General features: G+C 37.8%; 1 protein-coding gene across 1 annotated transcript in view; it reads left to right on the forward strand.

Moving 5' to 3' along the window:
- Window positions 1-360: 360 nt before the first annotated feature.
- PDK1 (pyruvate dehydrogenase kinase 1) overlaps window positions 361-16,972 on the forward strand; it is a 37,787-nt gene continuing 21,175 nt past the window's right edge. The window contains exons 1-8 of the mRNA XM_082629820.1: window positions 361-638; window positions 2,419-2,560; window positions 5,268-5,339; window positions 7,375-7,559; window positions 8,092-8,187; window positions 9,202-9,279; window positions 10,771-10,847; window positions 12,695-12,793. Of these exons, the coding sequence (XP_082485946.1) occupies window positions 437-638; window positions 2,419-2,560; window positions 5,268-5,339; window positions 7,375-7,559; window positions 8,092-8,187; window positions 9,202-9,279; window positions 10,771-10,847; window positions 12,695-12,793 (951 nt within the window). The 5' untranslated portion in view covers window positions 361-436. The remainder of the gene's footprint in view (window positions 639-2,418; window positions 2,561-5,267; window positions 5,340-7,374; window positions 7,560-8,091; window positions 8,188-9,201; window positions 9,280-10,770; window positions 10,848-12,694; window positions 12,794-16,972) is intronic.

Consider the following 16,972-nt stretch of genomic DNA (forward strand, 5'->3'; position numbering starts at 1 on the left):
AAGCGGAGCTAGGCCCCGCCCTTGAGCCAGGCCCCGCCCTTGAGCCTTTCGGCTGAGGCTGGAAGGGCGGGGTAAGGAGGAAGGTGGGTTTTGTTCCCAAAGGGCGTGGGAGGGCGCACTACACAGCGCCAGGCCTCCAGGCGCACGCGCCCACCCTGCCGCTCTCCGGGCCCCGCCCCGCTGCGCTGGGGGCCGGACTCTGACCCGGGGACGGCCCGGCGCGCGCTCCCCGCCTCCTCCCCCCGGGCCCCGCCCAGCGGCGCGGGAGGGGCCGGGCTCCGGCGAAGGGGGCGGGCTCCGGCGAAGGGGGCGGTGGCCGCGGCGGTGACAGCCGCTCCCCGCCCCCGAGGCCGCCACGTACCTCACGTACCACCCGGACGAGCTGCGGAGCGGCGACCTGGCGCCCGGGGCTCCGGCTCCTCCGGCGGGGCTCAGCATGAGGCTGGCGCGGCTGCTGCGCGGAGCCGCCTCGGCCGGTCCGGGCCCCGGGCTGCGCGCCGGCCGCCTCAGCGTCAGCCGCAGCCTCACCTCGGACTCGGGCTCCGGCCCGGCGCCCGAACGCGGCGTTCCGGGCCAAGTGGACTTCTACGCGCGCTTCTCACCGTCCCCGCTCTCCATGAAGCAGTTCCTGGACTTCGGTGAGTGCGGCCAGGACCTCGGGCCTTCCTGCGCAGCCCTAGCCGGGAGCTGCGGCCGCTGACCCCGGCCGGGCCCGGCCCGCGCGGACGCCCTCTTGTCTTCTGAGCGCCCCACTCAACGTCTCTCCCCCGGCGCCTTAGGCGCCTCCTTCCTCCCTCGCGGATGGATCTTTCTGCTCAGGTGCAGGGGCAGGCGAGATAGCTGGAAGAGTGTGGGTTTTTTTTTTTTTTTTGCCGTGTATTGTTGAAAAACAAACCCGGGGCCGAGGGCGGAATGACCGACCCTTCGCTTTTCAGCGCCCGTGTGCACCTCCGCGCTCGCAGCCTGGCCGTTTCGGAAGAGCGCAGCTCCGGTGGGAAGCGAGTGTGCTGATACCTCCGGGAGTCGCGTTGGGATTCTGCAGAGTGCTGATAAATGCTTAGTTTTGCATATGATGATTGCATAAAAGTGGCGTGCTGATAGGGGAAGCAGGTTATAACTGGCCCGGTGTTTCAGAGAATGTTTTCCTTGCCACTGGCTTAGGAGTTTCCACCAGTGGCACATTCGTTTCGTCAACAACAAACTCTGGAGCACGTGTAAAGTGCGTGAGTACAATATGATGTGGGGTTTGTTTACCACAGTGACTATCGACTTTCCTCTTCCTCGGATGGGTGCTTCCTGGTGTTCTCTAGAAAGGATGCAGAGAGGAATTGCAAAGTCAGGCATTTAACTTTGACTTCTCATATGGGGGCGCTAAGGGGAAACGGGGAAAACTAATAAAGTCAAAATTTTGAGTAGGCAAAGTTATCTTCTGCATTTTGAGTGCTGTTTGGGCACTAACGGATCACTAGTGGCTTGAAAGATACCACCATGGTATCTTTTGGTATCTTGAACTTGTGGTTTACAGTGGCAGTTTTGTTTGGCTCAGAGCTCTTGGTTTTTGTTTTTACTTTAAAATGACTCTAGTGTGATTAAGGGGTGAATTTGGCCTTGTTCCCAAGTATGCCATTAAACTTTCACAAGAAAATGTTTTAATACAATAATTCCTGCTATTGACAATCTAGTTTTTGCTAAGGATGTCTCTTGCTAAATCAGCAAGATTAAATTAGTGAGTTTAAAATGCATTACTGAAACAACAGGGCTTTTTAGTTTAACTTTAAATGAAACTGCTTGCCAAAGGAGAATCTACAGCTGTTCTGCTTAGCATCTTGAGATAGGAGTGGAGGAGGAAGCAGGTTGCTTTCCAGGAATCAAACAATTGAATAGGACCTGCTGGGGGAGAAGCTTGAAGATGGTTGCTGAACAGGCATTGGTATTTTTTGCTTTCTGTTGCCTGAAAGACTCTTCTACATTTACTCGTTGCTTATGGCAGTTAGTATAGTGGTTCTGCGTGGAATCAGTGCATCTTCCTGTGAACATGTCAAAATTTCCACTGTTTCTTAGAGAGCTTCTTCTCATAAACCTAGAGTTAAGAAACAGATTTTTTTAATGATAGCAACAACAGGTTATATAGGATAGGTTTTTGCAGGTCCTACGTTAATTAGACCCTGTGACTTGCTTAGGCTTGCTTAGGTTGTCTTAGTTCTAAGATGGGAGATGTGAGTAAGGGAGATAAGAAAGTATCCTCATTGCTGCTCTACAGTGTGGTTGGAAGGTCGGGAGTTGGAAGGTCATTCAGGCTGTCTTGTCCCTTGCCTCCTCTTCCTTGTCCTGTCATATGGTGATGCTACCAGTTGCCTCTGTGTCTCTCCCTGCCTTATGGCCTCCACTTACTGCTGTTCCCACTGTGATTGGTTTCAGGATCTGTGAATGCTTGTGAAAAGACCTCATTTATGTTTCTGCGGCAAGAGTTGCCTGTGAGATTGGCAAATATAATGAAAGAAATAAGTCTTCTTCCAGATAATCTTCTCAGGACACCATCAGTTCAATTGGTGCAAAGCTGGTAAGATTCTCTGTCTTGTGTTTGCAATTTCGATAGAGTTGTAGACTTTAGCCAAAGTTAAAGCAAATACTTTTTTACTCTTCAGTGGAATCTTAAGGTAGTGGCAGCATTCCTCCTCCTTTGTTTGGATGTATCTGGGCTTATCCCCTGAATCCTGGACTGTACTACTTTTTGGTTTTGAAAAAAACAATCAGAACTGCACAGAAACACAAACACTATATTTAAGATTTGTGTTATTAAATCTGCAGGGATGTTATTTTATAATGTAATAAAAATATCTACCCTATGTTGATAGTTAGGGATTGATGTACATTACCTTTAATCCCTTCAATAACCCTGCCCAGTAGGCATGATTACCTCCATTTTATAGGTGAGAAAACTGAGGCACCTACAGATTAAGTCCTTTGCCCAAGGCAGTACTAGTCGTGGTGGAGCTGGGATTCAAACTCAGATTTGTTTGTTTCTACTGCCCCATGCTGTGGTCAGATTAATAAAATGTATTAAAGGGTGTAAATATTTTTTATAAACTGCATTTATTTTATTGAAGTATATTTTTATAAATCACAAAAGTTAAAATCTTTATTCTACCATTTAAAAACAATTAGAACTTATTAGAATTGTGTAGAAACTATGATCTCCCTTTTAAAAAATGACAATAGAGGTATTAAAAGTGTGCACACATATGTGGCCACCTGTGTACAGCCTTTCTTGTTAATGCTATTAAAAGTGTTATTCTCTTAAGCACTATACATTTCAAACAAAAGAGTTTGCCAGATTTCAGTCTTAAATGGAAAAATTGAGCTGCAAGACATTTCCCAGTTATGATTCGTGAGATCCTAGCTTTCCTGTTGTAGACATTATACTTTTGGGAGAAGCTGATCTAATGTCAGTTTTTTTAAATAAGTGAAATAAGTATGACTGCTACATAAATGATAATCAGATGCCATTTAGTCCAAGAATGTAACAGTTAGAAATGTGGTTTTAAGTAAGAGGAACTCTGATGGAAGGGGGACATACAGTTTTCTATGGAGGCTTATTCCTGTTTTGTTTTGTTTTTAATTCATTAAAAATAGAATATGCTGCATTTTGAAATCTTATCTGTGCCTAACACATTGTAAGTGTTGATAATTTGATGCCAAAAACTCGGCCTCTGTGCACTGGTGCTGAATCAAATCTTGAAGACAAGAGTTTTTGGAGAAGTAGGAAAGAATAGCTTATTGCTTGGCCAGGCAAAGGGGGACACAGCGGGCTCATGCCCTGAAAAACTGTGTCCCAACCCAGGGAGATTTGGTGATTATAGCAGTGGTTCAAGGGCAGGGTTTGCTGATAAGGATCAGGGTATGTGCAGGGCCTGCAGTCCTTTAATCTGGCCTCAGGTGGTCTCCTGATGAGCTTCCTGAGGTTATCAAACTGTGGCCTTCTCTGGATTAAAGAATGCTAACATATTCCATTTGTTGGGGGTTTTAGTTCTGTAAAAAAGCTCAAAGATATTGTTATGTTTGTCCCTTGAGGTGGAACCAGGACCCTGCCCCAAGGCTGCACTGTTGTTTCTTGGCTGCTCCTCCCTTGTCTCTGCATCCCCTCCCTTCCCTGATTACCAACTGTTTGGACCTGCCCTTTGGAACTCAGGGAAGGTCGTGGAGGCTGGAGTCTATTCCCTACAAACAAGAAACAGGGGACACGGAAAGGCTTCCATGCCCAGGAGCCCCACAGGGTCCTGCTTGGTTTCAGTATCTCTTGAATAAAGAGCATAATTGTTCTTGCCAATAAAGAGAAAAGTAAGTGTTAAGTCACAACAGTAGACATCAGAATCACTTGACTTTGGAATGTGTTGGCAAGCAGTAAGGCATATTGCTTGTCAGAAACAACTTTCCAAACCAACATGTGGATTTACAGATTTTTAAAACACTTTCATTGCCCCTGGATGCCTGCTAAGTTATGGCAGTTTTAGATCAAGCCAAAGCAGACCTTACACTACTGATGGTCATTGAATGTTAGGTGTTTTGGCTCTGGCACTGCACTTCCACTGTGCTCCTCAGCATGACCTTCAGAGAGTCATTTGGCTTCACTCATTTTGCTCCTTTACCAGGTGATTTGCTCCCTTGAATTGTTAGGTAAATTAAAAACCTGCATTTTCATGACTTTTGTGTTTTTGTTCAGTTGTTTAAAAGAACCACGTGTTAGATTGTAAACTTTCAATAAACATCTGTTGACTGGACACAAACATCTAAAATTAAGTTTTTAAAGCAGAGGCATTTAAGTTAGACTCTTAGACCAAGGTAGGCTGGCCTCCACATTTTACTGAGACTAAGACAAGTTAAGTCATTTGCCCAATATCACATAGCTATTGGTGACAGACTCAGTTCTCATAACAGTCAGTATTTATACTGTTAAGGTACAGTGGTAATTTTAAGAAATTTAAAAACTATCTTAGAGTATAGAACTTAAAAAAAAAAGAAGTAGGAAATCTTAAAATTCTTAAATCAAATTTAACCTAAGCTTTTAGGAGAAAACATGTACCTTCTTCTAATTATTGTCAGGCACTTTGCTTGAATGTGAATGGGTATAAAAATCCTACTTCAACCATAATTTGTTAAAAATTAATTAAAAATTAAGAAATGTTAAAAATGCCTTTTGAACATTTTCACAATATTAAAGTTTCAAAATGTAAAAGAACAGCTTTACGAGGGGTTGATTTGCATTTTAGGTATATCCAGAGTCTTCAGGAGCTTCTTGATTTTAAGGACAAAAGTGCTGAAGATGCTAAAACTATTTATGAGTAAGTACACAGTTTTGACCCTATTCTGAACACAATTTTTATACTGTTTGAACATCATATAAAAAATATAAAGGTATTGAGCTTATACCTGCTGTTGGGTCACTTTAGGAAAATTGATTAACTTTTAGTTTCCCACTACTCTAGAACATATGGTGGTATATGTGTCTATAGCAGCCCATACAGGCCAATCAGGTAACATAAGTTCATAAATTGGGCTGGACATAAGAAAAGCTTCATGTTCCTCTTAACTGTAGTGTAAAGAAAGATACAATTCAAATGTGATGACCAATATGGAAATGTAGATGTGGCCTCAGTGCCACTTGGATGATAGGGGACTGGTGAGGACTCTTGACCTGGAGAGTACATGCTTCTAAAGGACAGCCATCTCAGCTCCGCTGATCATTGCTGAGCAGAAACACTGCCCAGATCATCCGATCTGTGTGTGTGTGTGTGTGTAAGAAAAACTGCAAGTCTAGTTTTTTTTTTAAAGTAAAATCTCCTAATTTTGAAAGATTGGAAACTAATTAAATTTTTAACAAACACTGAAGGCCTACAAAAACTTGTCTATGGGTCTCCAGTTTATGACCAGTGGTCTGTGAGACAGTGTAAGTAATGTGACCTGTTTAATAATCAACATACCAGGACTAATAAGCCCCATAGTCCCCTAAGGAAAGTTACCTGCTTATTCCAGTGAATGTTGCTCAGAACTTAAAGACTACCTCTTTTGTTGTCCTTCGAGTGCATTACACATTTTTTATTTACTGTCTTTAAAGGTGATAGCAACATTTCACTTTTTAAACATGATTTTGGTCTGAAAATAACATCAAGAATTTACTCTGTGTCTAGGTATGCAGCATAGTTTACACAGGTGATGTCATTTAATCTTTAAAATAACTCTACTGAGGTAATACTGTGTGCACAAAGAGGTTAAGTAACATAAGATAGCATTAAGGTCACAGAGATAGCAAATGGATTTGGACCCACTCAGTCTTACTTAAAAGGAAACATGCTGTAGAACCTTCTGGGCAAAGTTATTCAGAGCTGAATTTTAAAAAATAAGGTGAGCAGCCAGGCAGAATACTGCTGGTTTTGGTTTTGACAGGAGAGAGAGATGTGAAATAAATGATTAAGGAGTGACTAGAAATGATGAGTTGATTGTTGTTTTTGAGGAGTTTTGTTGTTTATATTTTGGATTAAGTTTGGTCTCGAAACTAATTACAAGCTAGGAATTCCAAAAAATGTTTTGAGTAGTGAGAGCATCATTGGAATAGGTTAATAGCATTCAAGATGATGACTTTGAATGAGAAAGCACTCATTCGGAAGTGTAAATTCTTATGGGTATATTACAAGATGGATTTTGTTACTTCATAACTAGGACTTCTTTCCTCTTTTATTTAGTTCTTTAAATTAACCATGCAGTAATGTCTAACGAATGATAGAAATGGGAAGCCTGGATGGCTTGAAGATTTTTCTTTGAACACAACATTCACCTTTTCTTCTCCCATTTTTTTTTAAACTCATTGGATGAATGGACTTAGAATTCTTTTCTACTTTTCTAAGCGGCCCTTTCTCTTTTTGAACCTGGGGAATAGTTCCAAAACAGACAGCCTTTATTGGCTCATTCATCTTCATTCCTTACAGAGCATGTGTTCCCTAGAAGCAAGCGCTCTGTCTTCCCTTATGCTGAATGTCCCTGGATCCATCCTCATAGCAAGTGCTCAGACAATCTTAGTTAATAATGGTTAAAGAAAACCCTTCACATTTGTAGGATTGTGTTTTGTGGCAGCCTTACTTTTAGGAGTTCCAAGAAAATAATTACATCTCACAAGTTCTATTTTGGAATTCCTTAACATCTCCATAGATGTGGTATATTTTATCATCTGAAATATATTTAAATAAGTGTAAGAAAACATGCACCGATGCTTCTTTTACTGAATTAGGGCTTCCTTGCCTAGTACGATTGAGTAAACTTAGATTTTAGTATCCCATTCACTTGCCAAAATATTTGGCTGTTTCAACAGACAGGTTTGTTTAGCTTTACAGATACTGTAATACGGATCAGGAACCGACACAATGACGTGATTCCCACGATGGCTCAGGGTGTGATTGAATACAAGGAGAGCTTCGGGGTGGATCCTGTCACCAGCCAGAATGTTCAGTACTTTTTGGATCGTTTCTACATGAGTCGCATTTCAATTAGAATGCTACTCAATCAGCACTGTAAGTGTCTGGAAGTCGAGAGAAGAAGCTAAATAAGATGTGTTGGTATATTTTAAATTTATTTAGAAAACTTCCTTTTAGGGAGAACATTTAATTTTACTTTTTCACGTATTAAGAAAAGCAAATAGGGCTTCCCTGGTGGCGCAGTGGTTGAGAGTCCGCCTGCCGATGCAGGGGACACGGGTTCGTGCCCCGGTCCGGGAAGATCCCACATGCCGTGGAGTGGCTGGGCCCGTGAGCCATGGCCACTGAGCCTGCGTGTCCGGAGCCTGTGCTCCGCAACGGGAGAGGCCACAACAGTGAGAGGCCTGCCTACCGCCAAAAAAAAAAAATAAAAAAGCAAATAGACTGCCGTACAAAGGAGCTTTTTTTAAATTGAGTTTTTATGTTTAACATTATGTAAAATACTATGTTTATGTTTAAGGAAAATACTTGTTCTACTGTTTGCTACCAATTAGAGAAACAGTATTCAAATCTCGACAGGGGCATTAGGTATTTTAGCTTATTTTATTTGTTTTTTATTTTTTGATAGCTTTATTATTTGGTGGAAAAGGCAAAGGAAGCCTGTCTCATCGAAAACACATTGGAAGCATAAATCCAAACTGTAATGTGGTTGAAGTTATTAAAGGTAAGTACCTTTCTCCTTTCAGAAAAAATGAAAAAATCAAAATTGAGTATTATTTCTTGCTATTAAAATAATTATTTATATCATGAGATAAAATGTTAGGAGTGGATGTATGGGTTTGAATATAACTTTATAATGCTAACTGTGCACTATGAATAGGACGAATGTTTTGTTGATACAGTGTTTTGTTAGGCAGAGTGTGGTGATATTATGAGGCTATCTGTTGACTTCAAAATATTTACTCCTCCCCCCTTTCTAATTCCCTATATTGGAGCCATAATTCATAATAGTTTGGTTTGCATCTTTCCACACTTTTTTGTGTTTGTACCATGTATACTCGCACACATACATAACTGTTGGTCTTATATTGTTTGTTTTTGGAAAATGGGTACTTTGTGTATGTTTTTCTACAAGTTTACAGACACTGTACCATGTGCAGTACATATGGATATACACCAGGTTACTGAATGGCCGTTACGGATGTATCAGAATGTATTAATCCATCCTCCTATTGATGCCTACTTCGGTTGTTTTAAATTTTCTATTACCAACAGTACTGCAGTGGACATCCTTAGATATGTACTGACTTTTGCTAGTATTTTAGAAGGCAAGATTCCTAGAATCAAAAATATTTAAAGTGCATTTAAAATTTTGATACCTCCAAAAATGTATCAATTAATGAGAGTGGCTATTCCCTAAACCCTTACTCTAAATTTTTGTTATCTGTATTGTAAATATTTTCTTCAGCCTTCTGGTTTTCTTTTTACTTTGTTTATGGTGTCTTTTCCCATACAGATATTTTAATTTTTTGTGATCATATCTGTCATATTTTCCTTTCTGGCCTTTAGGCTTTGTCATGTCGTACTTTAAAAAGACCTTCCCCAAACTAAGATTATTAAAGTATATTTTTTTCTATAGAAAGTTTAAAATTTTCTTTTGTCTATATACTATTGCCATCTTAATGCATGAAACAGAAGTAAATTTATTTAATGACGTTTTTGTTTTGATTCACACTAGATGGCTATGAAAATGCTAGGCGTCTGTGTGATTTGTATTATATTAACTCTCCCGAACTAGAACTTGAAGAACTAAATGGTAAGCCTGATGCCTTTTCCTTAATGATTAGTGTTATGATTACCAGAGAAGGAATGATAAGAAGAATTTAGATTTGTTTTAATTAAAAGAACTTTTCATCAACTTCTTTATTGGATATGAAAGCTGAGGGAGAGCAAATCATGTTAAAAAATATATGTATTTATGTGTGTGTGTACATATATATATATTTTTTAATTTAGTTGGATCCTTTCTGAAAGACATTTTGGCTTTTTCTTACCCGTTTTCCTTATTTTTAATTGATAATATTGATTCTTTGCTTATTTTTGATTTTCTGGTTAGTCATGGAAAAAAGTGATGCCGAGAAAATTACATCTGACTTTTATATGTACTTCAATAATGTATGGTTTACCCTTTAAGATTTCTATTTCCTGAGTTGTAAACCATTTTTTATTGTTGAGGAAGTAAAAAGACTGGAGATGTAAAAGAGGAAAGAAGGATGCTCATCTATATGAGAATCTGATTATTTCTGATGGTCTTCTTTTTACCCTGACTAGTGCCTTTTGGACACAAAAGGTTTAGATGCCTTGGAAGGAGATTGATGAGTCTCCCTGTTTTTCCTTGAGGTAGGGTAGTTTGATAGAGGGACAAACATTTCCTAAGTTAAAATCACCCTTTAAGAAGAATAAAATTAAATAGGCTTTACTGAGTTGTATTCTGGACCTTAGAGTGGGAGGGCAGTGGAGGAAGTTGCCCCTTTGAAAATAGAATTGCCTGGTTTTCTAAAGCCGTATGGTACCATTCAGTAAATAAGAACCACAATGCACAAGTGATAGTTTGGGAACCTGAACTGCTGTGGGCAGTTTCCAGATGTACTGTCCATGTTTCCAAGGGACAGTATTCAGTGGAGAGTCCAGTTTATTGGCTGAATTAGAATTCTAAGGTATGGAGACTCTTACTCCTTTACTAAAAGTTCTGCTTTACTTATTATCTGCCCTCTACCCCCAGCTGGGCTCCTATTAAATGTTTGAATGTAGAATTAGTGGTTCTTGATAAATGGATGCTAGCTCAAAGGTTTTATTCAGATCTATATCCGTTGAAGTGCCTAAAATAAGACAAAACGTTCCACCCGGGTGAAACAATTAAAAAATGGCTTTTTAAAGAAAGAATGTATTTATGTGGGTTGGACCAAGTAGACTTTAACACTTCTTTTTGGAAGGTAAAATTCCGACCTTAAGGCTGAGTGTCTTAAACAGACTCACCGTTGTAGACAAGAATGGGAAGATGGGTTGGTAGATCATTATGCAGGATTTCAAGAGTGAGTGCAGGACTCATGTTGTCACAGTCAGTTATAAATTTGTGTGAGCATTGGGTTCAAACACTGATTCAGTGAAGAACTGGTGTGGCCCTTCTCCCCCAGATAGTACTATCCTCCATAATAAATGTTTTCTTTTCATCACTACACAATATATTCTTTAAAATGCTCTAAGCACATCTCTCTGTACTTTCATATTTTTCTCTTCTGCTCTGTAGCAAAATCACCAGGACAGCCAATACAAGTGGTTTATGTACCATCCCATCTCTATCACATGGTGTTTGAACTTTTCAAGGTTTGTAAAATAGTATTACATCACCTTTATCAGTCCTTTTTTAAGGTTAGGAATCTGCTTTGAAAGTTTAAATACTGTACCGCATTTTCCTCAGTTTCATTAAAAGATACCCTTTCATGTTCGGTGTCATGTCACATCACTGGAGATCAGCTGTTTGTCAACACTCACGGGCCCCTCAGTTTAGTGGTAAGCTCAGACCTGGGACTCAGAAAGACCTGGATTTGAATTCCAATTCTGCCACATAATATGTTTGTGACCTTGGGCAAGTCACTCAACCTTTCTGAGCTTCAGTTTACTCCTCTGTAAAACAAGGATAATACTATCTAGGTTATTATGAAGAGAATAACATACTAAATTCTAATACAATGGCAGCACACTATAGGTGCTCAATAAAGTTTTATTTATATTTTTACAAAACAAAATATTTAGAAGAATGATTCTCAACTTTCACCTCTAAAGGACCAGTCCCACTGTTACATGCATTTTTTTTTGAGAAAGTCATTTATATTGACTTATAGGACTTCTGCTGTTATTTTTGCTCTTTACAACAAATTTTGAAAACTAAATACAATTATGCTAATAATATTGAGAGTACATATTTTCTCATCAACACACCAATGACACTTGCTGGTAGACAGGAAAGTGAGTGATGAGGAGTGGTACGGGTCCATGTGGCTGAAAATGACACCCCAAATCAAGCCTGTAGTCTCTCTCAGTGTGGTTACCATGTCTTCAGCCAAGAGCCTGTGGAAGAGAGAAGAGGTGGCTTTCAGCCTGCATGAAAAAGAAAAATACAGTGAAACACAGAAAAACTGGTTGACTGTCTTAGAATAGCAAAGATTGAAGAATGTTCTTGGTTCTAAGACAGCAAGAACATATCGAATATCTTACAAAAATCTTTCTACCAAAGTGGTTAAATGAATAAATGATTGGCACTTCAAGGATTAAAAGTAACTTTTTTCCTTGAAATTGCAGTCACATAAAGATCTTGTTCCCCATGATGCTTTATAAAAGAAATATTACCATATTATGTAACAGATTTTATATTATGTCAGTGATAATGGCTTCTGTCTGAAACCTTATCTTAAATGGCCTTTGGTAGAGATGACAGAATCTCCTCCTCAGGGGACTCAATCCTGATTGGTGTTCCAGGGCCACACACTCTTATTTCCAAGTTCAGTCCTGTCTTTTGCCTTTTAAACTGTATCTAGTCTTAGCAGTTCCTACTCCAGTGCTACATGTCATGTTATCACTTAGTGCTTATGATATGTTGGCACTGTGTACCCTGTATCCTTTAGAAATTGGTCAAAACAGTTTTACAGTGTAAATACCCTAGTTTCAAACTAGTGGTAACTTGGATTCATTTCTACATCATAATAAGACTTGCTATTAATATAATATTAATATTAATAGTATTAATATTAATACTAAATGAAAAAAATTGTTTTTTCTTAAAGCAATTTATGAAAATTAAAATGGTTCTTTAAAATGGAGATGAAACTGTTTTCAAAAAACAAGTTTGCCCATTATCTACCAAATTATAAAAATATTTGGATAGAATTTTCTGCTTTCATGTAAAACTAGTTAAAAGTGTCGAGGAGTCTGGTTTTGGAAAATATGCAGAATTTAGTTGGGATCTTTAAATCTAAATATCTACCAAGTCCTTCAAAACTGACTTTTTTTTTTAAGTAATTCTTTAAATATGGTTATAAGAATTATGATTCTCTGGCATATTTCCATTGAATTAAATTTTTAGAAAAATTTCAAGTAGTGCATATGTACTTGAAAATTGTAATTAGTTTCTCTCTTTAAAGTTGCATTTTTAATGTAACCCTTATGTATTTCAGAATGCAATGAGAGCAACGATGGAGCATCACGCCGACAAAGGTGTTTACCCACCTATTCAAGTCCACGTCACACTGGGTAATGAGGATTTGACTGTGAAGGTAAATGCTGTTCTTTGTTTATTTTTTAAAATTGATGTACAGGCATGCACATATTTTCTAGAAGATGGTTTATTCTTAGGAGAAAGAAATTCTGTAACTAATTGATAATAAGCACATTGCTTCATTTATCTGGCAGGTTATGGAATATTCCCTTGAGTCTGTTTCTATTCTGGTCCTTCATCCAGATGATTCAAGTTAAAGTAAATCCTGGAGACAGTTTAGCAGAATCATGAATGTCCACTTTGGTATCTACTTTGATAAGTAAAATCTAAAATACTTGGATATTTGTAGTGTTACATAGATAGTACATAATTTTTCATTTTTAAACAATGCTTTTTAATCTACTTTTGTTTCATTTGATTTTCATAGCAAATTTTAGTTAGGAGCAAAGGTAATTTTATTCTCAATTTTACAGATATGAAACTAGACACAGTGATTAGCTCATTATTAGATGGCCAATAAATGACACAGGACAGTCTTTTGACCCGAGTGCCAGGCCTTCTCTACTACATTTTTCAGATAGTCCAGTTTCTTAGAGTATGATGATGTTTCTCTCTTTAAAATAGTCATTTTAAATTTTGTATTAAATTAATAAATGAAGAGTGTATAAAAATCATATATGTCAGGTCCTTGCCATTTGTAGGTCACTACTCAGAGATAGTCTTTTGGTTAGTTCTTCTGGTATTTAGGTAGTTTAAAGTAGTATTCTAATATTGCTATTTCTGAAATTAGAAAATTTTAAATAGCTAACATCAGCTTTCAGTTATGGTAGCTGAGAAGTTAGCTCTCTTAGAGCATCTCCCCTCTTTCTCCTCCCCCAGCCTCAATTGCCATTTTCCTAGCATTTAAGTTCATACATGGAATTATAGACTAAAAATAATCATCTTGCAGAACTTTTGAAGGCAACTACTGTTCCTTTTTTTCTTAAGTATACAATTCAGTGGTTTTTAGTATATTCACAAGGTTGTACAACCATACCACTGTCTAATTTCAGAACATTTTCATCACTCCCAAGAAAAAACTCAATGTTCGTTAGCAGTCACTCCCCATTTCCTCCTCTCCCCAGCCTTTGGCAACCACTAATCCACTTTCTGTGTATGGATTTCCCTGTTTTGGACATCTCATAAAAATGCAGTCATACAATATGGTCTTTTGTGACTGACTTCTTTCACTTAGTATAATATTATAGCATGTATCCATTCCTTTTTATGGCTGAATAATATTATGTTGAATGGGTATAAACATATTTTGCTTATTCATTCATCAGTTGATGGACATTTGGGTTGTTTTCATTTTTTGGTTTTTATGAATAACGCTGCCATTTGTGTACAAGTCTTCATGTGAACATTGGTTTTCAGTTCTCTTATGAATATACCTACAAGTTGAATTGCTTATAGGTAACTCTGTTTAACTTTTGAGGAATGCAAAACTCTTTTCCAAAGTGACTGTACCATTTTACATTTCCATCAGTAATGAATGAAAGTTCCAATTTTCCACATCCTTGCCAACATTTGTTATTGTCAGTCCTTTTGATTATAGCCATTCTAATGGGTGTAAGTGATATATATCTTCTTTGAAAAAATGTCAATTAAGATCCTTTGCTCAGTTTTTAAGTGGGTTGTCTTTTTATTGTTGAGCTATGAGTTCTATTTATTTATTTTCTATCATAGATACTAGTCCCTAGTGAGATATATGATTTGCCAACATTCTCCCATTCTGTGGCTTATCTTTTCACTTTCATCATAGTGTTCTTTGGAACACAAAGGTTTTAATTTTGAAGAATTGCAGTTATTCTATTTTTTCTTTTATTGCTTGTGCTTTCAGTGTCACATCTAAGAAGAAACCATTGCCTAATCCAAAATCACAAAAATTTATGCCTTTGTTTCTTTCTAAGAGTTTTATAGTTTTAGTTCTTATGTTTAGGTCTAATTTGATCTAATTTGAGTTAATTTTTATAAATGGTTTGAGGTAGGGATCCAGTTTCATTCTTTTGCACATAGATATCCAGTTGTCCCAGTACCATTTGTGAAAAGACTTCTTTCTCCATTGAATTTTCATGTCATCCTGGTCAAAAATCAGTTGCTTGTAAATGTATAGGTTTATTTCTGGATTCTCAATTCTATTCCATTGGTCTATATATCTCTCCTTAAGCACATTTTGATTATTATTGTTTTGTTGTAAGTTTTGAAATTGGCAAATGTGAGTCCTCAAACTTTGTTCTTCTCTTTCAAGGTTGTTTTGACTATTGTGGGTTCAATGCATTTTCATAAGAATTTTAGTATCAGCATGTCAATTTCTGCAAGAAACACCAGCTTGAATTTTTATGGGGATCGTGTTCAATGTTTTAGATCAATTAAGTCTTCCAGTTCATGAACAACAGGATGTCTTTCCACTTATTTAGATCTCTTTAATTTCTTTCATCAGTGTTTTGTGATTTTCAATGTACAAGTCTAACACTTATTTTGTTAAGTTTATTCTTAATTATTTTATTCTTTTGGGGGCTACTGTAAATGGAATTGTTTTCTTAATTTCATTTTTGGATTGTACATTGCCAGTGTATAGGAATATAATTGATTTTTGTGTACTGATCTTGTATCCTGCAACCTTGCCAAACTCATTTATTAGTTTTCATAATTTTTTTGTGAACTCCTTAGGATTTTCTATACACAAGATCATGTCATCTGTAAACAGAAATAATTTTACTTCTTCCTTTCGAATCTGTTTTTTTTCCTTGCCTAATTGTGTGGCTAGAACCTCCAGTACAATGTTGAATACAACCAGTGTCCTTTTCTTTTTACTTATCTTGGGAGAGCTTTCAGTCTTTTTTTTTTTTTTTACTTTTATATGATGAACTTTTTAAAATTAATTTATTTTTGTCTGCATTGTGTCTTCTTTGCTGCACACGGGCTTTCTCTAGTTGCAGTGAGTGGGGGATATTCTTTGTTACAGTGTGTAGGCTTCTCATTGAGGTGGCTTCTCTTGTTGCGGAGCACAGGCTCTAGGTGTGCGGGCTTCAGTAGTTATGTCACGTGGGCTCAGTAGTTGTGGCTCACGGGCTCTAGAGCGCAGGCTCAGTAGTTGTGGTATACAGGCCCAGCTGCTCCACGGCATGTGGGATCCTCCTGGACCAGGGCTTGAATCTGTGTCCCCTGCATTGGCAGGCGGATTCTTAACCACTGCACCACCAGGGAAGCCCCGGAGCTCAGTTATTAAGTGTATATATGTTTATAATTTTATATCTTCTTGATGTGTTGACCTTCTATCATTGTAAAATGTCCTTCTTTGTCTCTATTAACAATTTTTGACCTAAAGTGTATTTTATCCAATATTAGTATAACCATCCCAGCTATCTTTTGGTTTCTGTTTTCATGGTGTATGTTTTTCCAGACTTCTTTACTTTGAACCCCTGTTTGTGTCTTTGAATCTAAAACATGTCTCTTGTAAACAGTATATGGTTTGATCATTTTTTTAAATCCATCCTGCCAATGTCCACCTTTTAATTGGACTGTTGAAGCCACATTTAACATAATAGTTGTTAATGTAGAATTTACATTTGCCATTTTTTCATTTTTTTCTGTATATCTCATGTCTTTCTTGATCCTTTATTTCACCATTACTGCTGCTTTTTTTGTTAAAATGATACTTTTTAGTTTATCATTTTAATTTCCTTCTTGTTTTTTTAAAAATTATATTTCTTTGAGTTATTTTCTTAGTGGTTGTCCTGAGATTATACTTAATATTTATTTATAGCAATCTAGTTCAGATTATATACCAACTTAATTTCAATAGTATACACAGACTTTGATCCAGTATAGGTCTGTTCCCTCCCCCTCCCCATCCTTTGTGGTGTTATTGGCATATACATATACATGTCTTTATACATTGTATGCCCATCTACACAGATTTATAATTATCGCTCTGTGCAGTTGTCTTTTAAATAATACAGGAGAAAAAAGTTATGAACAAAAAAATACACTTAAACCATCCTTTATATTTATCTATGTGGTTACCTTTCCTGGTGCTCTTTCTTTATTCATGTGGATTTGATTTACTGTCTGTTGTTCTTTTATTTTAGGCAGAAGGATTCCCTTTCGTATTTGTTGATAGGGGTGGTCTACCAATGATGAACTCAGTTTTTGCTTATCTGAGACTGTCTCAATTTCTCCTTCATTTTTGAAG

The sequence above is a fragment of the Mesoplodon mirus genome (genome assembly GCF_964341445.2).
Source record: "Mesoplodon mirus genome assembly, chromosome: 8".
NCBI classification, from domain to species: domain Eukaryota; kingdom Metazoa; phylum Chordata; class Mammalia; order Artiodactyla; family Ziphiidae; genus Mesoplodon; species Mesoplodon mirus.